The sequence below is a fragment of the Talpa occidentalis genome, unplaced genomic scaffold (genome assembly GCF_014898055.3).
Source record: "Talpa occidentalis isolate TD23 unplaced genomic scaffold, MPIMG_talOcc4v2.1 talOcc4.13, whole genome shotgun sequence".
Classification (NCBI taxonomy): Eukaryota; Metazoa; Chordata; class Mammalia; order Eulipotyphla; family Talpidae; genus Talpa; species Talpa occidentalis.
In genome coordinates this window covers 90,565,911-90,590,098 of record NW_023601322.1, presented here as the reverse complement: position 1 = coordinate 90,590,098, position 24,188 = coordinate 90,565,911, and the positions used below count along the sequence as shown (strand labels likewise).

The window sequence follows — 24,188 nt, the reverse complement described above, 5'->3', positions numbered from 1 at the left end:
GAAAGAAATAAACATTTGTTAAATGAGTAAGTTAAAGCAGATTTTCTAAGGCAGGGTATATAACAAGTCTGTGATAGATTGACAGCACAGTATGGTTTCGTGTGGAAAATGTCACTTTTGTGTATTTGCTTAATAATTTAAAAATGATTCCTATCTTAACAAACTACTACTAATATCTAGAAGTCTGACTGTAGAACTTAGGCTACCAAAGGGTGAGGATAGGGTGGAGAGTAGGGTGTGCAGAAGGCCCAGTAGACTGACTTAAAGGCTTTTTGGTGCCTTGGTGGTGGATGTGGTGTGGTTACATGTATCTGAAGTGGTGTGAACCTGTACCTCTAAATCATATACAAAGTTGTAAACCAATGGTGACAATAGAAAAAAAAACCCTAAAATTTGACTCCACTATAATAAGGCTTTGCTAAGAAATTCATTAAGGTTTTTTACTTACTAGCTTTTTTTTAATACAACCGTTGTGATTTTTTGATACTTTTTGTCATAAATGTATTTATTTTTAATATCGTTCACTTCCAGAAGTGGAAGAGCAAAGCAGATGTTTTCATTCATGTTGTGCCATAGCTGGAGCTGGAAGAGATTATGCTAAGCAAAATAAACCAGAAGGAGAAAGATAAATACTGAATGGTGTCCCTTATATGTGAAATATAGAGAAACCAAACAAAGGGTCGGACAAAGACAAACTTTAAAACCAGCCCTTGAAATTTGATCATAGATCTGAGTCATTCAGAGCAGGAGCGGTAGGGACGAGGACAGGATAGGGAGAGAGCACAATGGTGGAGGACTCTGGGTGCTTTAGTAGTGGAGGTGCTGCGGTGACTACACCAGAGGGGGTGTAGTCTAAACACCAACAAGGATGTAAATCAATGATGCTTCAGTTTAAAAAAAAATCATGTTTTGCAACTATAAAGTAAGGGTGGAAATTATCATTAATAAAAATTGGAAAGATCTGAAGAGGACCAACTAAATTATGACAGTCAAAAAGTGTGAGTTGAGTTTTGTCTATGAGAAACTCAAGGAAATTAGTTGATCATTTCTACAGATACCTCAAAATCCAGATAAATAATATTTTTATTAATTGACCTCTTTTTTGCCTACTTACTTTATTTTTAATTTTGCTTGAATACCCTTTGGTTTCTTCTCTATAGACGATAACCTTGTGCTGTCATTTTTTGCATTAATTTCTACTATGACTAATTGGTATTGGTTTTGTTATTGATAATTAATTGGTTTGCATGTAATGTCTGACTTCTTTTTCATATAGAAGTAGTCACTGCAATGTAGCTGCAATTTTGAGCCCACAAACACACCAACTCTGATAAATTTTGTTTTTATTGATAGCCATAAGTAATGTATGACACATTTATAATTGTATGTGCTATATTAGTTAACATATTCCTGAAAGGGGAGACTTTTGCATGTGACTGAACAGCAATAAGAAATGAATTATTCACTAGCAATTTATAAGTTTGGTGACTGGAACAGTTTCCCACAGACTAGTTTCTGGTGCTGTTCGTTTCCTCTACCCACATGCCTATAGTGTTGTAATTCAACAAAGCAGTAGGTCACTAACCATTTGCTCTCAGTGGTCTCTGAACGCTTCATGATCTTAGCCAAGAGTTAGGTACCTCATTGCAGCTTCCATGACTTGCATGTGACCAAAGAATGTCATAGGTGTTGGCAGCCCTGTTCTTGGTGTTCAGCCTCTGGCACCCATGTCCCTCCGAGGCTTTGCCATTGCTTCCCAGACAGTAGCATAATAGTCTCTACTTCTTGAGATCCCTGCAGACTGCTGGACCCTCTGGTCAGGACTAAGCCCCTCATTCACTTTTCTCAGGGGAATTCTTGTTTTCCTCTCCTTTAGGACACCTTGCAAAAGCATTTCATGGAGTTTAGGACTCAACAAATTGGGAATTGCAGTCACCACCTTCTATTTCTGCTCAGCAACAGTCCCTGAGTTAAGAAAAGTATAAGGGGGCCTCCCCGGTGGCGCAGCGATTGAGTGCTGGGTTGCGAAGCTGCCCGCAGCCTCTGCAGCGCCGGTTCGATCCCCGGCCACCGGCGAGGGTCCCACATGGCGCGCAGACCTCTCCTGGCGCCCGCTGCTCCCCTCAGCAGTGTATTTCATCGGTCTGCCTGTTCTGTTCCCCGCTCTGGCTCTGGTGAATTCTCTCACCCTCCCACGCTTCTGACTGTACCCAGTGCTTGTATAAATAAATAAAAATAAAAATCTTAAAATAAATAAATAAATAAATCTTTAAAAAAAAAAAAAAAGTATAAGGGTCTGACTACTTTCTTGGAAAAGGAAGAAAGATGAAATCTAAACAGCAAATAAAGTTATCAAAAATTTTTAAATTATCCTGTAACACATATTTTATTAATTTTTGTACATTGAAGAGGAAACTGACCAGGAGTTTAGGTGTCTGTATACTATGCCTCCCTGTTAAGAAATTATGTCCCCTTAAATTCATATGTTGAAGACCCCTCCCTCCCCCATCCCCAACATCTCAGAATATGACTGTATTCGGAGATAAGTTCTTAAAAGGTAATTAAGTTAAGGTGAGGTAGTTCAAGTAAGTCTTAATCCTAGTAACTGGTGTTATAAGAAAAGATGAGGAAACAGACAGGTACAGAGGAAATACTGTACAGACACAGGGAAAAGTCAGCCACCTACAAGAAAAGGAGAGGTGCCAAAAAATCCTGCTGACCCCTGGTCTCAGACATCTAGCCTCTGGAATGGTAAGAAAATGAATTTTGGTTCTTTAAGCCACTCAGTCTGTAGGACTTGTAGTGAAGCCCTAGCAGATCGGTATGTTTCCTCTTGTTGGGAGGACGGGTGAGGCAGCAGCTCTCGGCTTAGTGTAAGAGCAGAAGTTGCTAGTGGGCATCTCTGTGGTGCTGCTCACTTCCATGAAGGAACTGAGGTTGTAACAGTGATAGTTTCTTCCTAAATCACATTCCGCCTCAAAGCAAGAGAGGGCAAGTGGTTGAGCAGGAAAATGCCTTTTGGAGGGCCTGCGGGTGGGTGTCTTCTTTCACACTGCTCATCTGTCTCTTGTCTCTGGAATGCTGCAGGGTGCTGACACCACCTGCTCAGCAGGCATTTGACTCACGAGCATTCCAGGAAACCACACAAGTACTCATGGGGCCAGCAGATGATGAGCTAGCGATTCTCCAGTAGTCAGGGAGTATATAACTGTTAGTATAGTTCAGAAATGTTTATCTGTCCTGTTGATGATGTATCCATGTAGGATGTATTCATATGCTATATGTATTTTTTATTAACATGGACGATAAAGTTCTGTTATCTGTCATTACTAGTGTGTGTCCTCCAGCATCACAAAGCAATCATTTGAAAAGATCTTGTGATCTTCCCCTATTGTCTGTCTCACTGTCCCTGTTTGCCAGTGGGGGTGGAAGGGGAAAAGGGGGAGGTAAAACAAAACATCAGCAAGATGTTCCTATTTTTTGTTTTTAAAGATTTATTTATTTATTTATACACGAACCAGAGTATGGTCAGAAGCGCAGGAGGGTGAGAGAATTCACCAGAGCCTGAGTGGGGAACGGAACAGGAAGACTGAACAAATGCACTGCTCAGGGGAGCTGCGGGCACGGCAGGAGAAGTCTGTTGCACCATGTGGGACCCTCGCCAGGCGGCTGGGGATGAAACAGCCCAGCTCTCAACTGCTGCACCACCAGGGGAGGCCCAAGATGTTACAAATTTTAACATAGAGTTTAGAGGGTATTATTTTGTGACGGCCCCAAAGAACAAGTGTAAAACCATGAAAGAAAGGGATTTCTTTGCTTAAAAATAGAGAAACTATGATTTATCACATTTTTAATACACCATTCACATTAATACAAACATAAATGGTATAAGCAGTAGATGACATCATGAGTCATAACATTGTCATTTATTCCTTGAGATTATATACAAATGCCTGCCAGTCTTCGGAAAAAATCAAGTGCACCATTTTTTCTCTCTTATGAATATTTAGCTCCTTCTTCATTGCCCTAAAATGTGTGAGAGCACACACACACCCACACTTTTTAAAAATGAAACTTTGAATATATATGTCCTATAGGGACTTCAATCTGTGTGATTTCATTTGGTGATTCATTACAATTTAACTCATATAAATGTATTACTAATTGTAATATATTGTAAGATGCCTTACAGTTATTTTTAAATGTTGATTTTAGTATAGTTTATTTTTATTTGTTTTAAGACTTATTTATGCATGCAAGAACTGGGGTACAGGACAGAGGTGCGGGGGGTGAGAGGATTCACCAGAGACAGAGTGGGGAACAGAACGGGTGGATTGACTGAAATACACTACTGAGGGGAGCAGCGGGCGAGACAGGAGAGGTCAGCTGTGCCATGTGGGTAGCTCCCTGGCTGGCTGGGGATCAAACTCATGCTGCAGAGTCTGCAGATAGCTTCATAGTGCTGTGCTTAACCATTTGCGCCACCAGGGAGGCCCTTATATATATTTTTTAAGGCCTTTAATAAGCATCACATTTTGATGATCCAAAAGGAAACAAATTATTGTGTGTTATAATAGTTTTGATCATTCTAAATTTAACTTAATTTTACAATAATGTCTATTCCTTTTGCAGTGATGCTTCATTTTTCTCCCCCAAAGTCATTGTCATTCATAATGAAGAATAACTGATAGGTTTCTGACTAGGAAGAAATCTTAAAATCAGTTCAAAATGGAAAGTGATCATATTTTAAGTAAAAAAGTAAAAGTAAAAAAATAAAAAAGAGAAACAAACCACACATAGATGGCCAATGTTGAATTACTTTAAAATTATTAATTCTTTTTATTTTTAATATTTTTTTTAATTTTTAAGATTTATTTATTTGTTTGTTATTTATTTATTTGTTTGACTGTACATGCACTGGGTACAGTCAGAGGCGCGGGAGGGTGAGAGAATTCACCAGAGCCAGAGCAGGGAGCAGAGCAGGCAGAAGGACCGAAGTACACTGCTGAGGGGAGCAGCGGGCAGCAGGAGAGGTCTGCGCGCCATGCGGGATCCTCCTCCGGTGGCCAGGGAGCAGCCGGGGATCGAACCGGCGCTGCAGAGGCTGCGGGCAGCTTCGCAACCCAGTGCTCAACCACTGCGCCACCGGGGAGGCCCTAAAATTATTAATTCTTATGGAATATTTTTGCTTCACTGTTTGCCATCTCAGTTCATGTTAGGCCTAGAATTCTCACTGTGTGGTCAAACTTGAGAAAGTATAGAAATTATTTGCTGAATGACTAATCAACTGAATGAATGAATGGTGATATAAAACAGAATATTTGGCACATTGTTAAATCATTTAAGTGGTATAGAAATAGGCTAAGAAGATTATTTTCAAAACCACTTACTTTTTTTTTTTGTCTAAGAAAGTTGATTTTTTTTTTTTTTTTGCATTTACCTTGATTTTTAAATCCCAAAACAAAATAAAGAGCTGACTTATGAGGGCTGTGGTTCCATTTTTCTATTAGTGTTTCAGTTTCACCTTGTTGGGCCTGACATTTGATTTCACCTTCCTTGCAAACTACTGTTAGCCTATTACTGTTTCATGGCTTGAGTCGAAGAACTTGATTATTCAGGACACAGCAGGCAGCATGAACATCAGTAAGTCCATTTTGCCTTACATAGGGGCCACATGTCACATCCACATGCATACTGCACACACAGTGGATTCGCTAACAGCAGAGGAACACTAAACTCAAGGAATTCATAGCTTTTATTTTAGTTTTATTTCTATAATCAGCTGGCAAATTTGCTGTCCTTTGTCCCAAATGGAGGTATTAATGGATCCCTCAAGGTTTCTTGCTGCAGACACAACCCTGAAAAACTGCTCAAGGGCATTAGGACCTGCGATTCAGATATTCCCAGAAGAACACACAGGGGCAGCTGAGACCAGTACTGCTGCACCTGCATACCTTCTGGTGGGCTCATCCTCATGCTGTCAGCATCCATGGTGGGGAGGATACTGCCTCCTGATAGCCATCCAGAAAAGTCTTAACCTTCCCTGGTTAGTCTATATATTAATTACTGGAACTAAGGGAATACCCTTGACTTAAGTCAAGACTGTACCCATCCCTGAACTTTGTGTTAAGGAGGAGGATTACTCAGATTGCCTTAAATCAAACAAACTCATCCATTTGATGCTGGGGTGGGACGATCAGTTTTATTTAATCTAATAACTACTACCCAATGGAGGACGGGCAAAATGTTAGGGAGGCAGCCATTACCTACTCCACATGATCTGTCAGTGGTATAATTCAGCAGTGTTGCTCTAGTACCTTTTCCCAAGTCATGTGAATTGGAGAAAAAGAAAAAGGAAAAATGCTACCTCTTTGGCCTTCTTTCCTATACCTTTATTCTAGGAAATCTTAACCTGTTCTTTCATTCTACTCCTCTTAATCAATCAGTTATGTGTAAGGAACTATATTAGACTTGGGGATACAGTTCTGAATAAATCAGAAAGGAACCCTGGTCTCAATGTTAATAAGATTCAGACAATTTAAGAGACCATTAGAATGAGAAAGAAAGTGCAGTGTGATTGTTGCACATGGAATAGCACCCAGCCTGGATGTTGGGGGATTGGGGGGGCGGGGGGGTAGTTAGGAAACGTTTCCTGGAGAGAGGGACATCTAATCTGAGGCTAAGAGGATGAGCAGAAACTAGGTGATCTATTTGTGCGCAAAGACAGCTTGGAAGAGTGCCTGAGCAGATGGAACAAAAAAGCAAGTCAGAGAAGCTAAAAGTAGCTCTGTGTGTCTGAATCATAAAATTCAAGGTGAGAGATGAGGTGGGAGAAGTGAAGAACATCAGGAAGAATGTGTTATCTATGTAAAGGAGTTTTGACTATTCTAAGAGCACTTGAAGACATTAAACAGAGGAAAAACATAATAGATACTGCATTTCAGAAATGTCACCCTGGCTATAGTGTTAAAAATGAATTAAGGATGGAAATACGGATGGACTAAGGTCTGGTCAGGAGATTGCTGTAGTCCAGACCAGAGAAGGAAGTAATCATAGCAGCAGGAGTATAGTAAGAGGAAGATTTGCTAACTATTTAGAAGTTGGACCCCAGCCCAACTTCTGCATGAGAGGAACATAAAGGCTGGACAGAGGATACCAATAACAACATTTTGATAGATTATGGCAATTTTTGAGTCCCTCTTTTACTCTCTGGAAGAACTGGTTGAATAGAGAGAGTAGCAGTTGGGAGTCTGCTGGCTGCAAGTAACAAAACATTGGGACAACAAAAGATAAGCAAACACGGGATATACTTGCACAGTAAGAGAACTGGAACTGAAAGGTTATTGGCATTAATGTAGTCAAGATGAGCCTTTGCAGTTATCTTTAGCTTTACTTCATGGTGGCAACATAGCTGCGTAAGTTCCAGCCTACCGCATCATATTCATAGTATGTCAGTGTTGAAGGGTAGCAAGCATAAGAGAAAGGCATTGGGTTATCAATTATCTTGAAATGGGGTGCACAGGCAGAAGCAGAATTTGGAGATGGATAATGAAGTCAATTTTGAATATATTGAGTTTTAGGTTTCTGAGATATGTGCATATAGGAATAAGTTTTTAACAGGCAGTTGGCTGTGTTGGCCTAAACTTAAAGAGAGCAATCTGAGATCGAGAGGGAAGGTTAAATCCTGTGGGATGTATGAGAGGACCCACAGAAAGGGTGTGCATTGAGAAGAGGACCAGAGCATAGCCTTGGCAGGAGCACCAGGTTACAATGCCTGAGTAGAGACCTCAAGCTGCCTGAAGGAGGGAGGGGAGTGGCTAGAGAGGCAAGAGGAGAGACAGTGTGTGATGTGCTAGAAGAGTACGGGGAGCAAGCAGTTTCAGGGCATTGTCCATAACAGCAAGAGCTGCACAAAAACAAAGATGCACCAAGCAATCTTGAGAGAGAGACTAGAGAGGGTGAGGAGCAGAAGGGACATGAGAAAGTGCAAAAAAACGGATGGAAGCAGTTCCTTCCCTTTCTGTTTGCTGAGTTTACATTTTAGGATGGCACTTGTAAGATTCTTCTCTTTTTTTAATTTTATATATTTTTCCATCATTTTTCATTTTTGCACAATGTATGCATTTTCATCTTGGTTATATTCCCCATACAATTGCACTCCCCTTATTTCAACCCTAAACCCTCCTCTCCTCCTCCCCGCACCCCATTGTGTGTCTCTGGTTTATAGTTGCTTGTTGATTTTGATTTTTACTTTATTACAATTAGTCTTTTTCCTGGTCCCTTATTTAGGTTTTCTAGATTCCTGCTATGAGTGAGACCATCCGGTATTTTTCTTTTTTTTTCTGGCTTATTTTGCTGAGCATGATCCCTTCCAGCTCCATCCATGTTGCTGCAAATTTCATGGGTTTATCTTTTTTGGTTGCTGAGTAATATTCTATTATGTAAAGAGCTTCTGTACAGCAAAAGAGACAGTAACCAAAACAAAGAGACACCCCACCAACTGGAAGAAAAAATTTTTTTAAAGATTTATTTATTTATACAAGAACCAGGGTACAGGCCAGATACACGGCAGGGTGAGAGGATTCACCAGAGACAGAGCGGGGAACAGAACAGGCAGACTGATGAAATACACGGCTGAGGGGAGCAGTGGGAGCGACAGGAGAGGTCTGCCACGCCATGTGGGACCCTCCTTGGCTGGCCGGGATCAAATCAGCGAGCACTGCTTCGCAGCCCAGCGCTCAACTGCCTGCGCCACCACGGGAGGCCCAACTGGGAGAAAATTTTTGCACACAACACTAATAATAAAGGACTGATCGCAAAAATCTACAAAGAGCTGAAGAGACTCAACAAAAAACAAAGTAAATAAATGCAGTCAAAAAATGGGCGGAAGAGATTCTTCTCTTTTTAAGAAAATATTCTGACCAAGTTGATTCACTTTCTGAAGAGTATCAAACCTGGGATGTATGTCTGGGCTGCATGACCTTCTGAGGGGCCTCTCTTCATTGTCTTCCTTATCCCATTGGGCACATCTGGCTTGTATAAAATGTTCATCGATTATATTATTTGTTATTACAGGAAATAATTTGTATGATTTTTTGTACAATTTTTGCTTGATTGTACTCACATTTGAAACTTTAAAATATTTGGGACCACATGAAATTCAAGTTTGATATTGGGTTGCTTAGAATCCAAATATGGTTGAGACCACAAACATAAGAAATTTGTGATATTGTTGTGTTTTTTGGAGTCTGGGGGTTTGGAGTGCAGGGTCCTTGGGTTCACTCTGGGAAAGGTGTCACCAGAGCTCCCGTTTCAGCGACACGCGGTGAGTTTCTTAGGCGAGTTTCTCCACGAGACAGAGATGTTAGTTATATTAAAAGGGCAGGTTTATTAGGGAAGGGATAAAACAGTTAAAGGCACTTGCATAGACACAAGCAGGCAGGAAGAGCTGCCCCAGAAGGGCAGGTTTGCTAAGAGGCCTGCGTGGTTGCAGCTGGGCGGCCTTGACAGGTCGGGAGCAGGCAGGAAGGCTGCTGCCCTGCAAAGGGAGAGAGTGGGTGAAAAGAGGCACCTGTAGAGTCAAAGGTGGGCAGACACTGAACTGACATAGTCTTCTTCTGTTTGGGAGGGGTTCACTCCTTGTGAGCCTCAGTTGGTTGCTGATTTTGGATAAATGCAGAATCTGAAGGGGACTGGAGGTTCCACAATGGGCTCAATCGCCATATCTTTACCTTTGGATGCTCCCTCACCCTCGGATACCTGCTTGGATGTTGTGCTTTGTAAATCTAGGAGTCCATGCTTAAGGATACTAGTTTCCGCAAATGTGTCACCTGCGCCTAAGGACCTTGGTTTCCATAGCTGTGTCAATGGCTGTGCTAATCTCTTCTGCCCCCACCTCCTTGTGAGCCAGGTTTCTGGTCTTGTAGCGCACCTCCTTTTCAATTTTTTTTTTTTTATTCTTGTCCTCCCTCAATATTATATGCAGTTGGCTGACTACTGGATTAGGGTTTATGGAGTTTCCTTCCAGCTGGAAAGGAAACAAATGAAATGCGTATTTAAATTCAAAATGCTCCAAACCATGTAGATGTGTAGTTGTAAGAATGTACTTTCTGTAAGAATGTAGTTTTGCTCACTTTTCCTTTCTCCTCCACCCCCTCGCACATGCCCCAAGAAAGTACTTTTCATTGAAGAAGATTAAAAAAAAAAAATGTTTTGCTTTCTTTTGTGTCCACTCCTTATGGGATTAGCTCTGTAGGCTGCAGACAGTGAAAGTGTAGAAAAGTAGTAATTTAGCCTACTCAAACTCCCTTTTGTCTGTTTCAGCCGCCAGTGTAATAACTCTCAAAACATTTATTTGCGAGAATCTAATCCTCTAGTAGTTAAATTCTCAGGGCTCATCTGTTTGGATGTTACTCGTGGCCTGGAGATTAAAACCTTCACGAGTCCTCTACTATTTATAGACTAATTAAATGAAAGTTTTTCAGATACACTTTAAGTGCTGGGGTTTAATCAGTCCGTGCTGGAGTACTTCTCTCCCTCCTCTTCCTTAGGGACATTCTCCTAAGTGTAAGACTCTTTACTCTTCGTGAAGGTGGGCTGAGCAAAGGAGCTGACGCAAGAGTGGGCTGTGTCCTTGGTGCGAGCGAGCGCCTCAGCTGGGGCGAAAGATCCCATTAGCGGCGCACATTTGTGGCGGCCGCGGCTGCGGGGCGGGCTCTGCACGTCCCCCTCGGTGTGCCCAGGTCCTGCCTCCTTCCTTGGCAGGCGCCCGAAGCTGAACGCACATCTTCAAACATACCCAAGCTAAGCTTCGTCCGTCTTCGCAAGCTCTTCTTGCTACGCAACTGAACGGAGAAAATGGGCACAGGGGATTTTATCTGCATTTCCATGACCGGAGGGGCCCCCTGGGGTTTCAGATTGCAAGGTGGCAAGGAGCAGAAACAGCCCTTACAAGTTGCTAAGGTAGGACCACAGAGGTCTGTTACGTCCTCACTGTGCTGGGAAGGGACCAAACAACCTGTTGATGGTTTTTCAGGGTCTGATTCAGAAATCTGTTAGTTTGTTTTTTGGCGCTGATGTTGAGTTTCTAGGATGTGGGTTTATTTTTAATTTAAAGAAACAGTCAGGACTTGATGCTTCTTCTCTGTCGTGTTATAATATACAGTGGAGTTACACTTTCGTGTCTCTTTACTTGGCTCTGGCGGAAGAGAAGGGCTCAGGTCAGCATACCCCAAGGGCTTGGCTACTCAGGGGGCTCTTACCAAGACTTGGTAGTGGTCTTTAGTATGTGTCATCATGTGAAAAGGTCAGGTTGGGGCAATGGTTTTTGAAGTATGATGATGTCAAAATCTATTTGAAAGGATTAAAGGACTTGCCAAGTAAATGCAAAACTCTCGTCCAAGTACTGTATTCCATCACAGGGACTCATGTGGTTAAAAATGGACACAAATTTCAAGATACTCAAAATACAGTGTAAATGACTTAGGGGTAACATTGAAATAAATGTTTGCTGCCTTTAAATTGCTTGTTTCTTAGCTTGCTATGCAGCCAGTTTGCTGGAAGGAATCTGATATTATCCATTTGGGATTTAGCTAAAATAAGTTTTAAATTGCGTGAGAATAGGCAGACCTTTACTGGATTTACTTTCCTGTTTTATACTAAAATGGATCTACATCTTTGTGAAATACTCGGACCACTGGTTTTGTCATTTTTCTTTCCCTTTGGCTTTCATTTCTTTTTTAAATGTTCACTGTGAAGAAAGGAGTTTCTTTGAAATTTTCTGCCCCTATACATCCTCTGGAAAATCCTTTCATAATGTGATGGTGGAATCCTGCCACCTAGTGAAAATTTCAAGTATCAAGAATGAAGCAGATAACAAGATGAAAAAAATTTGGAGAAAGGGAAAGTTTCTCAGGATCTGCAGATCAGTGGGCTGCTTTTAATGAGGAAAGAGCCCAGAGAGGTTAACTAACTGCTGACACTGGCTTCAGTAGAGCAGGATAATGAAAGGAAGCAGAGAGCTGGTGTCACTGCGTTTCTTCAGGACTTGGGGCGGCGGGGGGGGGGGGGGGGGGGGCTTGGTGAGGGGGGCAGGCACAGTCAGACAGGCACTAAGGCCTGATTAGCATAGGTAGAGTCCTTGAAGCAAATTCATTCTGGGTCTAGAATAGCAGTTGGCTGGCTCCAGTTACTGAGATTTGGGTTCTAATTCCAGCGCTGTTCTAACTTGCAGGCAGGTCTGAGACCAATCTCTCACTCTTCCTTACTCATGTACGTGTGTATATGTGTATCGAGGGAGAGACAAAAATTCTGAGTGGGGTAGAGAAGAAACAAGTAAAGAAGAAGTTGGGGCCTGTGTCATTTGTGGGAGAATTGTTGTTGCTCGAGAATTGTACTGTCCTAATTCTATATGATCTTGGAGTCACTTGCCTACCAGTTACACAGAAGTCAGTAGAAGCTCTTACTGTAGTTACCCTTTTGTAGTCAGAGCTTGAAACTAGAGTGGGTAGTGTTTCTTCTGAGCCCTTGATGTGCTTATTTCAAAGTTGACCTACCACAGCCATTCTTTGAAGAACTGAAGCTAATTGCCAGTGATGTATGATTCCAGGCATTTTTCTGCTAACGGTGTCTCATTGCCAGGATTCAGAGAGGTTATTAGGCTGTGTGAGGGTCAAAAATTCAGTCCTCCTTTCCCCTTCCCAAATCATCTTTCCTAAAATACCCAGGTAATACAGTTGTGGTTTCAAAAAGTTATTATTAAAGCATTTGGATGTTTGTTTTAATTTTCTGGTTTGTTACACAAAAATTAAAGCTATTGATTTCAAATTACCATTGTGAAAGCTTCAGAATATGTCCTTGATTCTTGTGTGTGTGTGTGTGTGTGTGTGTGTGTGTGTGTGTGTGTGTGTGTGAGAGAGAGAGAGAGAGAGAGAGAGAGACAGAGACAGAGACAGAGACAGAGAGACAGACACAGAGAGAGAAACCACAGCTTACAGTCTAGTTTTTTACTGTGTCTTAAAAGTGACTAGAGAGTCTTCTAAAGACGATATAATTTCTAAATTACTGCCTGCTCTTGTTGGTCTATATTTTCCCCTTAATTTGAACTTATTGTATTTAATTTTTTTTCTAGCATTATGTGTTTCAGAAAACCCAAAGCGCTTGTCTCTATGTTATCAAGGCCATGACCTATCAGGGTTTTTTTGTTTGTTTTTTTTTTAATTAAAAACATTAAGTCAACTGGATTCCAGTAATGATCTCTCATTGAGTTCAAGGTAAAATGAATTTTGCTTGCATCTAGACTTTCTCCTCTTTCAAGGATTGGTGATAACTTACCAGGGCCAAGTTGCCTCCAAGTAGAAGGATGTAGAGGAAAGAGACAGAAAGGCTAGTGTGGAATGGTTGCTGCAGAAATTAATTTGGGAATTAAGGAAAGAATATTTCCAAAGAAAAGAAAATTTCAGACAATGCTTGAATGATGCCCCTTAAAATGAAAATGCTACACAGCAGTTATATAGGTAACAGTAAGTTTTGGGCTATTAAATAGCTAGTGATTTGATTTGCCAAATATACTATTTAGAATTAAAGTCCAACAAATTGAAATAGCACAAGAAAACTGATCTAATGTTAAGAATGATCAGAAATCAAGTACTTTGTAATTCCCAATAAATAGCCTTCTAGTGACACTTTTGAGAGATGTTAAAATGTTTTTAGTATTTACCTGGCTGACTAGACTCTATGCAAACCCCAGCTTTTAAAGATCATTAATGGAAATATCAGTAATTGAAACTTCAATGACATTGAAGTTCAAGGCCATGGCATTCTGCTTTGCTTTCAGGAAAAACTTGAATATAAAAAGTAACATTAGCCTGGCTATATTTATGTACCTTTTAATTTATTTTCTAAGTACATGTAATGGGAAACAAACATTTCTAATACAATCTTAGGATAATGCTCTGCAAAGTATGTTTTCAAGAGATTACACACAGAAACAAATCTATCCATAGTTATAAAACCCCACTTTGTGTACAGATGTTCTTACAAAAAGTATGTGAGCACTTTTACTTTACAAAACTCTCCTTTTTAGAACATGTACTTACATGGCTATGTCTCTAAACTTGCTCTTGGCAAATCACTTTGGAAAATCTTCATCTAAGGAAGTGGGGAGAAACTTTTGTTTTGCAAACAAATCTGATGAACAATTCAAAAATAACTTGCATTTTGAAAATAACGAACAAAGAATCATTTGGAGTATTTATCCTTTGTGTTTAGAAATGAAAGCTTTCTTCAAAACTTCTAGACCACGGTGGTACTTTTCCCTCCTATTGATTTTTAGTTGTACATTTCAAATACTATTTATTAAAATTGAGATGACAAATTATAATCAGTCATTTTATGAGGCAGAAGTGGATTTAGTAACTCATCTATTGCTGTTTGACTCTTTAAAATTTTGAATTAAAATGTATTATTTAGGCCAATCACATTCAAATAATATAATTCTTGTCCTCTAGTGCCATCAGTGAGATTTCTGAAATGTTTCAAATAAATTAATTCCAGAAACAGTTGTTTCTAAAAAGAAAAAAAGAAAGATTTTAATTTGTTTGAATGTATATATTTGAGGATAAATTCCCCTTACTAAATATGGAACCTAATAGCATCTGTTTTACAAAATATGACTGATCCATTCAATTTCTATTGATTTTTTTTAACACTTTCAAGAAATTCTAAAAACAGGTAGATATGCTTATAGAAAACAGTGCGCTCTAGCTAAATCTATGAAGCAGATGTTACATGAAATATTCATTTTGGAATTGTATGTTTTAGGACAGATCACTATTTGTAGAAAGACCATGAAATGTAATAATGACTGTTCATGAACTTTGCTACAGTCTGAACACAGCTTATATATGGCTTGCATTCATCAAGCCCTTGTCCTGTGTCTGGAAATGTTCCAAGTGCTATGCAACTATTATCCCCTCAGATGATCCCTCCAAACCTCAGAAGTAATATAAAATGTATCCTCATCTTAGAGACTAAGAAATTGAAGCATAGAAAGACAATGTTATTTGCCAAAGGTTAAGCTAGAGAAAATGGTGGAATTTGATTGCAGATCTGACTTCTTCTGAATTGGTGTAAATAGTTGCCCAAGATAAATGCTGAGAAAAAGGCAGGTTCAGGTTGTCCCTGTTAGGGAGTTTATAAAAAATAATATAGTCTTCATCGAACTCTTATTTAACTGGTCAGGCAATCCTCTGGCATTAAGGTCTGTAAATAATGCGATGGTAATTTTGATATGTGGTCAAGATTCAGAATTATTGCTATAGAAAGTTGAGAATAGATGCATCTCCATAGGCTTACTGAAGGGTGCCCTAACTTGTCCTTCCAACACTTCCTCCACCGACTCTTTCCCAGCTAAAGTAACAGGAGGATCAGAGAGAAGTCAGGAACTGTCCGAGTCCTTGATTTGATCCCATGTAATTTGTGTTGGGGGTAGTTTTCTTTTCTGATGTTAAGATGGGTGGACTTGGGGGGAGAGAAGAGGCTATGTCAATTTTGATATCAATATCAAAATTGATTATGATAAAGATTAGGGGTGCCGACAAGAGGACTTTACATCTTAGTATGATGTCCTCTTTGTGAATGCGGTTGCTGGTTGACCTAGTGATTATGTGTACAGTAGGATGGGCAGGGTAGGAGAAGGTAGGTGGGAAGAGTAAAATTGGAGAAAGATGCAGAAGAATGGAAAATTAGGGGAGAGAGGAGTGAGGAAAGAGAAAGAGAGAGAGAGAGAAAGTGATGAATGGGAACTTGCCCACAGAAAGTATTGGACTTGAGATATCTCACTATTTACCTACTCAGAAAGGTCAGACTCTTAGCTAGGGGCATGCAGGAGCAAGTTGGAATCTTCAGGAACTACTGGGTTCTTGGAAGGAATACTGAGTTGAACAGAAGGGAACTGTGTGAGGGAACTGTACAGTCGCGAGGCCTCCCGGGGCTGCTAGGAGAAGTTGCACAGTGGCCCAGCACTGGGACACCAGCACAGAGAGGACAGTGATGGCCTGTCAGCATGATCTAGACAAGTGCAGTGGTCAACAGAGGTAAAAATGCCACCACATTCATTATGACCAGTCATACAACTTCCTTCCTCTCCCATCTTCCTTCCTGCCTTGAACCTGGGAGGAGCTAGAGGGAGATGGGAAAAGAGAAGACAACGTGGTGTTCCTCTTGCCAAGCCGTGGAGCCACAGTGCTTGGGGAGACAGTTGAGAGTCAGATATTGTACTGAATCCATATCTGAACTAGACTGTTCTAATAATCAGAAGTCACCCGAAATGCATGGTTTCTAACCAAGGTATTATTAAGGGAAGGGTTTGACTTTATTGTTGTTGAAAGCAGTTACTGGAAGAAATAAAACAGTTCATGTTTATACCTGAATGAGTTGACACTTCTCAAAAAACATCAGTTATATTACCAAGATACGTATTGATTTATATTCATGTTTGCAATCTTATGTAATTAATGTATGTCAGCCATGAAAATATATCACCAGTTCACACGACTTGCAATGATGATCATGTTGAAGCTATTCTTTCTAGGTAGAATGAATGAAATTCTGGCTTTGGGTTTATTTAGTGAGAAATGTGAGCTGCTCCTCCCGCCCCCCCCCCTTTTTGGTTGAATGTGAATCAGTGCTTTAATAACCTGGAATGCTTTCTGTTATCAGGCAGATTCATACTTTCAGTTGGTCTGCGGGTGTGTCTCTTCAGTGTTAACTGTCAGAGTCTAGAACTAATCTCAAACGAGAACTAAAAACTCTGAGCTATTATTGGGTATTAAGCTAAGGTGATTGTTGTTTTAGAGAATCACTTTGGGAATTCCAGAAATCAGTATGTTGTATCATTGTGATGCTGTATTTATGTATATTATAACTGTGTGAATAATAATATTTACATATTTTTTATGGCAATGGTTTTAGAAGACAGATTCAGACCCAAGTTAATTTAACTTTCCTCTGTTAGACTACAAGCTAACATATACATTTAGCCAGAAATATTTCACATGTGTCTGTTTACCATTATCCAACTGTAATCTCGTTTGACAACAGTTGGGTTAACAAGTCTTATTATTTTTAGTTGATAGGAAAAAATGACCCTGAAACAAAGAAATTTTTTGCAAAAATGATGTACATGTAGCTACCCAGTGTCAAATACAATTCTTGCCCTCTGGTGGGCGCATCATGCCCCTCTGCGTCAGCCTGGGTAAAGAGAGCAGGCTGGCATTTAGAAATGCTGAAAATTGCAGAGACTCCAGCACAGAGTTTGCATGAAATGGAATCTCATCAAATCTAAGAGTTAATCTTTCAAAACATTTATAATTATTTCTTCTTTTAACATCACCGAGAAAGAGGATAACAGGAAATACGTCTTTAAGCTCCAAGACATCTCCCAGTCTTGGGAGACGGGAATGAAAGGCAAACAGCTGACTTGTAAATAAACTGGAAAAGTATATGGACTCCAGAATGTTTATTGTGTCTATTCTGAAAGATTCCCCATGAAACCAAATGGCATGAGGTTTTTGTAAAAGGAAATGGGGAATTCCTGTATCAGTTTCATTCAACAATCCTCAAGCGTAAACAACTTCATGAAGTTAAAAGCCTCATTTGAGAAACAAAATTACATTTGCTCTTTGGGGGACCTTTCTGTGTTTGTCCACCTCAATGAGAGCATACTTACAGTATTCAGTTACCTCAGGCACTTTATTTTCTGAATTATCTACCATAGTTTTCTTATTATAAAATGCAGAGATGGCCAGATTCTCAACCAACTGTGTCTACAGAGTCTTTGTAAAGTCCTCGGTGTGTGGCAGAGAGTGATACAGTTCAATGTTACTGGTCTGGTTGTAGTTTTCCTAGCATATAAATCTGGTGTGTTTCAGATAAATGTACTAAAAATGTGGTGGATTTACCATTGGAAACATCGTAAATGTGAGAGAGAGAGGTCTTGATTGTGTAAGAAGCAGTTATTTTCCTGTCCATTGGTCTTTGGTTTTTGTAGTTCTCCTCTCCCAGGACCATGTTTTCACATTTATTGGGAAGCATGTGGGTACTGTGTTGGTAAGATATGAAGAGGATGAGCTTTCCCGAACAGAACTGCAATTTTATGTCCCACATGAGTCTTGCATTATTTTTTTCCTAAGAAATCTGGAATACTAGTGAGTATCACTTCCCTTTAACAGAACCTGTGGAGATGATGTTATTTAAATTGTTCATATATAATGTTTACTGGGTGCCAGGCACATCTTTAATCACCTTTGTAACATGATGAGAGATCCCTGTGCTGTTATCCCTATTGACGATCCCCATTACAACGGTGGTCTTGTGAAACCAAACCCACTTTTCCTATTCTGACATTAAGTGTCTTATCACTTCTTTAAATTAGTGTCAAGGCATTTTTCTGAAACTTACTTTCATAACAAATGAGTTAGAAAGTAAAATAGAAACAGTTTCATAATCCTGTCTTCTGGATTACTTTTCTTTGATTTCCATCTTAACAAGATTTCCTTTATCTTCTTAAAAAATAGGACTTTTTTTTTTTTTTAAGATTTATTTATGCATGACAGAACTCGGGTACAGGCCAAAGGTGTGAGGGGTGAGAGGATTCACCAGAGACAGAGTGGGGAGCAGAACAGGCAGACAGACTGAAATACACTGCTGAGGGGAGCAGCGGGCGAGACAGGAGAGGTCTGCTGCACCAGGTGGGTAGCTCCCTGGCCGGGGATCGAACTCGCACTGCAGTGTGGCTATGGATAGCTCTGTAGGTTGCATCTTAACCCCATTCGCCACTTGGGGGGCCCCATATGACAATTTTTGAAGCAAAAAGTTTCTAACAGTAAGACCATATTTTAGATTTCTCAGGTCATTCAAGACCTATTAAAAGGGTATAAAGTCAGCACCTTTATATGGTATGTGGGTCCTGACTTTCTGTCTCCTCCTGGCTCTTAATTAATTTATGCCCTTCCTCCTGTGCCTACTTCTGCTACTTCAACTAAGATTCCTATTATTTATCTTTTAGACAACTATATCAGCTTTTTAACTTTGTCTTTGCTTCAGGTTTCACATTTCTCAGGTTCATGCTACAGAGAGCTGCCAGAGGGATTTTTCAAAATCACCTGTTAGCTCTCTACCTAAAATACCTCAAAGTCTCTGCCTCATAGTCATCAAAACAACCATAATGTATGACAAAAGTCGTCTTATGTACAGGCAATTAAGCACTTCATGAACTATTTCATTTACAATGGTTTTGCTATCCTTTTATTTATTTATTTTTTTGACAGACGAGGAAACTGAGACGTAGAAAATTTAAATACATAATTTAAGGTCATACAGCTTGTGAATGGCAGGTCCAGGAGAGAAGCCAGCTTGATGCCAGAGGACACACCCTGAACTATCCCCTGCTTGGTGGTGCATTCACTAGCTCCACTGTGGCCCCCCATAACCCTCTGTGATCTGGCTCCTCCCACTCAAGTCCCATATCCTTTCATCGCCCCAAATATGCATTTAGCTATTCTTTTTCCCCCTCCAGTTTTATTAGTCAATCATTACATAGTTATATAATTCTGGAAATACAATTTCACACTTCCTTATGTGCACATGCCTCACTCACCCGCCACCAAAGCACCAGTGCCAGTACCTTTTCCCCTTCCCTCCCTGTCTCTTCTTCCCTGCTCCCCATTCCTGTGGTAACCAGTATGTTTTGCCCAGAGTCTAAGCGTTATCTTTTGCCAGTTTGTTTTCTTTATTTATATTCCACAAAGAAATGAAACCATCTGGTAACTTGTCTTTCACTTTCTGTCTTAATTCACTTAGCATAGTTACCTCAAGAACCATCCATTTTGTCCTAAAAGGTACTATTTAATCTTTTATAATATCTGTGTCATATTCTATGAGTATAATTACAGTTTCTTTCTCTAGTCATCTGTTGTGGGGCATTTAGGTTATCTCCATGACATGGCTATTGTGAATAAATGCATTTAGCCATTTGAAAATGCTACTGTTGTTTCAAAACACCGTGCTTTCCTTTCAGATTAACCCGAAACACCTTTAATTTCCATCACTTTAAGGATATGCAAGAGATACCATTGAACCTTGGTGGCAAAAATCTCTGTATGCTAAGAGAGCTTTTCTTGGTCTCTCTTTATGACATTGCATCATGTTTTGAAGATCCAAGTATACTTATACCATGAATCTCTTTATAATTAACCAACTGCTGGCATCCTACAGCACCTTTACACTCTATCTTTAATAATGTATTTTGCATGCCTGCAAGTAACACACCAAATGGATTTTATGTAATACACTTTCATGACTTAATTAGAATGTGTTCTGGGTTAATTTCTGTTAAAGTAGCTACTTCATCAATGGTTTTATTTACAGTTTTTCCATAAAACATAGGTTTTTAAAATTAAAGAATTCATCCTTTTTAGAACTTTTCTCTAGTCTAGTAGGCTCCCCAAAGAAACCGTTCTTCAACTATTCCAGTACTTAAATAGAATCTGGCAAATACTGTAGCCTGAGACATACCAGAAACATATGTTTTTTTTAATCTAAATATACAGTAAACATGTAGTATGTCTAATATAATTTCTACCAATTTCCTGGTTCTTTTTTTTGCATCTTTAACAATATTTGCTGACAACACATACATCTTAATGTGTTGCCATATTATGTTATTTCAAAAATTTTTAATTGCATGTATGAAGATCTTTCTAAACACTGTCATTTGGTTTACATTCTGTAAACTTTTAAATTGATTATTGCCTGATTCAAACTTTGTTGAATCTAGAGACTTTTCATGTTGGATGACTAGTTATTAAATATCTCCTTAATCCTGGCTACTTCACACCAACACTACCTAATGTCTTAGAACAACAAGGCAACGTTCCTTTCTAATGACTGATAGGATATTAATCCATATTCCAAGTAGTATTTTTGATAATTTTTAATATTTTACCCACCTTCACTTATAATTAGCTTGTGATGTTTTATCAATAATAGTTTTTAATCTCACAATATGCCTGAAGAATAAAATGAAGGAGGAGTTCTGCCATATTCTTGTCCTCTTGTGATTCAAATGTATTGTCCTTAATCCTTTTCCCCCATAGCTTCCTTTCAAGAATATTTGAAAACTTTTATGAAGGTTGAATCACATCTTAACATGGAAATAGAGATTCACTAATCAAGACCATAAAACATATTACGTTGCAATGTGCTGTAAGAAAAGGAGCAGGTAATGAAGGCTCTTTTCCTCTCTACTATGTTCGAGGGTGGGGGGGTCAGCTCAAGTGCTTTATAAAATGTATAACTGACTGACCCACAGACCAGACTGGCCGAGGGTACTGGTGTCAGTCCATATACTGAAGTAGATTGAACATTAGTTAGCACTAATTTCCTTCACATTTTTCAGGTGAAAACAAAGATCCGTAAGATTTCCAATTGGTTTGGTAGATATGTGGGGGAAGCCCTCCCAGAAGTGCTGGAGTCAGAAGTGTGGTTGGCCCCGTCCAAGGAACCATAAAGACGCCAGTGTATCTGGCACACACTTCCATGAGAAACTGCTATAAGAAGTCCTGTCTTTCATTGTGATAATAGCGAAACTCTTGGGAACCCCAACCATGTGGTTATTTTCCCATCATTAAACCAGGAACATACTTACCCTACAAGAACTTTGAACTGTCATCTTTTGTGTTTCCTCTACATCCATTTCAGCTTTTCATAATATAGCAGCCTGCTTACCAGTCTCTGGAATACTTGATTTAAATGAACAATTGCCACCACCCTTTATGTAGATGTTTGGTTACAATTTATGTTAAAATAATTTCTCTTCCTCTGAACTTGATTTCCCCAGTGAGAGAAGAATTTAAGGAGCATCAAGGAGAACTTGATACATTGATGCTGTTGATTTTGAGCTTGATGTCAGACCTAGAGAAAACAAGTTTTATTATATTTTCTAATATGTCTTAATTTCAGTTCTCCTTCAAAAAAGAGACAGCCTTATTTAGTATTGTTTAGAGACCAAGCTATTGGAAGAACAAAGGCATTTTAATGCTGGCTACCACATTCTGTGCAGTTTTAAGCACTTTTTTCTGACCCTCAGTTTCCTTATCTATAAAGTGGGGTTTTTATGTAATGAAATTACTATTTTTGTAAATAAAAATTTTCACCACTTTTACAGTTGAGGAATTTGAGACCAAAAAACCAGTTAATGTATCTTCCAATACTTTACAAGGACTGTGCATCAAGGTATTACCTGGGACAAAGCAGTCATCCAGTAAAGTGTCTGTTATTATTATTACTGTTGGTAGTGTTTTAGGACAATATAGCTATTCCCTACCCAGGTTTTATTTTCTTCAGAAATTAGAAACAGATGTCATTCAGTTTTTTGTTCTCTAGGTAAACAGATGCATGTTAAGAGGACAAAAGTGAAATAGAATGATTTATGGTGGTTCTATTTTCCAGTGCAAATTTTCATTGTGATAAAGTGCATCATTTTACAAAATGTTTGTAATGTCAGTCACTAATCAAGATTCATTTTACAATTTAATTAGTTAAAGCAGTGGATCCTAATGTTACATATTTTGCAAGACCAAATAAAATTAACATTTATCTGCCTTAAAAATAGCACGATTTTAAAAAAGAAAAACACCTCAAGCTATAAAGAATTGTATATAGTATTTGAGCTCTATTTAGAGGAAGCAGACTCTCTTTCAATCATGTGTGTCTCTTGTGCTTCAGGTCTCTCACTTGTAAAAAGGGATAATATTAGCATCTATCTCCAAGGATTATCTTCAGGGTTACAAATTATACATATAAATTATTTAACACTTGGGCAGCATCCAAGAGTTTTTTTAAAAATGCTACAACCATTTTTGTGGCTATTCTGATTTTATTTAATCAACTTTTTTTTATAGTATGCAATAATTTATTAATGGTAACAAAAACACATCAACATGTATATTTACTATCAAACTCCAGAAGTGATTAGAAAATTAGAAGATAAATATAGATTTACAATTGATAAGTATTCCAAAAACATTAGCTGTTGTAATTAAGCTAAAATCAATACAGGGCACTTGGTATGTGAACCGAGATTTCTGTATTTTTCCACAAGAACATGTAGATAACAGGTATACAGATAAGTGTAGATACAGTTGTCATTTGTTTGCATTGGTCATCATATTATAAAGTGGATTTTTAAAGGTTCTATCTTGACTAACTTTTTTAGGCCCAATTTCAGAGCTTTGCTCAGCAAATTTACATTTATCTTGAAATCTACCATAGACCTTAACACTAAGGAAATCATGTTGGTTTGTTCTTTTGCAGTGGTATGGAATCCAGTATGGGACTATGGTGGGAAGCGGGTGGCCAGGAGGGAGCAGCAAGAATCAGTGGAAGGATTAGGATGAAAATTCCCTCAAGCTTCATGGACTTGTCTGCTGTGTCACTATGGTGCATGCATAAGATATATTTAGCATTAAAAATTTTAAAAGTATCTTCACACTCTTGAGAATTCAGATGCAAAGCCTGCCTCTGGTCCATACACTTCACTATGTTTAACCAACTTTTAGGAGACTGGAAGGCGGTGTGCTGTTGTCTGTGCAATGACTTTTGAGATCAGATCTCAGTGTCTTTTATGGAAAGCACTGCTCAGTCCTGGGGTCTCTCCCTGTGAGATGGCATTTAATGGTTTCAGAATGTTGCCTTACACTCACCAAGCAACCCATTGCCCTTTAATTGGAAACAGCATATGGAAATCATCACAAAGAGAAGGAATCATTTCAAGTGCTTTGAAAATATAAAAGAAAATAAATGGTCCCTGGTAAGTAAATATAGGACACTGATCTCTAAATAGTCAGCAAAACTGTGCCAGGCCTTTGGCAAAAGCTAATGAGCATTTCATTCCTTCCCCCACGTCCACCCCCATGCGAGCCTTCTAAATTAGAAGTTATTACTATATAAGGCTACTCTTTCTGAGTTAATGATAATGCATTACACTCTTGGTGTTTTTAACTTTTCAAACAATGGTGAATGATTTTCATCAGTCAAGATCAAACTAAAATGCAAAACAAAACTCCTGAAAGGTTAAGGCCTTGGGAGACAGAAACTACCCTAAAAGTCACCTTTGTTTTTATTCCTTT

The 24,188-nt window shown here is 39.1% G+C and overlaps 1 protein-coding gene across 1 annotated transcript in view; it reads left to right on the top strand.

Moving 5' to 3' along the window:
- Positions 1–10,664: 10,664 nt before the first annotated feature.
- SYNPO2 (synaptopodin 2) overlaps positions 10,665–24,188 on the top strand; it is a 187,417-nt gene continuing 173,893 nt past the window's right edge. Inside the window, exon 1 of the mRNA XM_054694528.1 lies at positions 10,665–10,962. Within this exon, the coding sequence (XP_054550503.1) occupies positions 10,858–10,962 (105 nt within the window). The 5' untranslated portion in view covers positions 10,665–10,857. The remainder of the gene's footprint in view (positions 10,963–24,188) is intronic.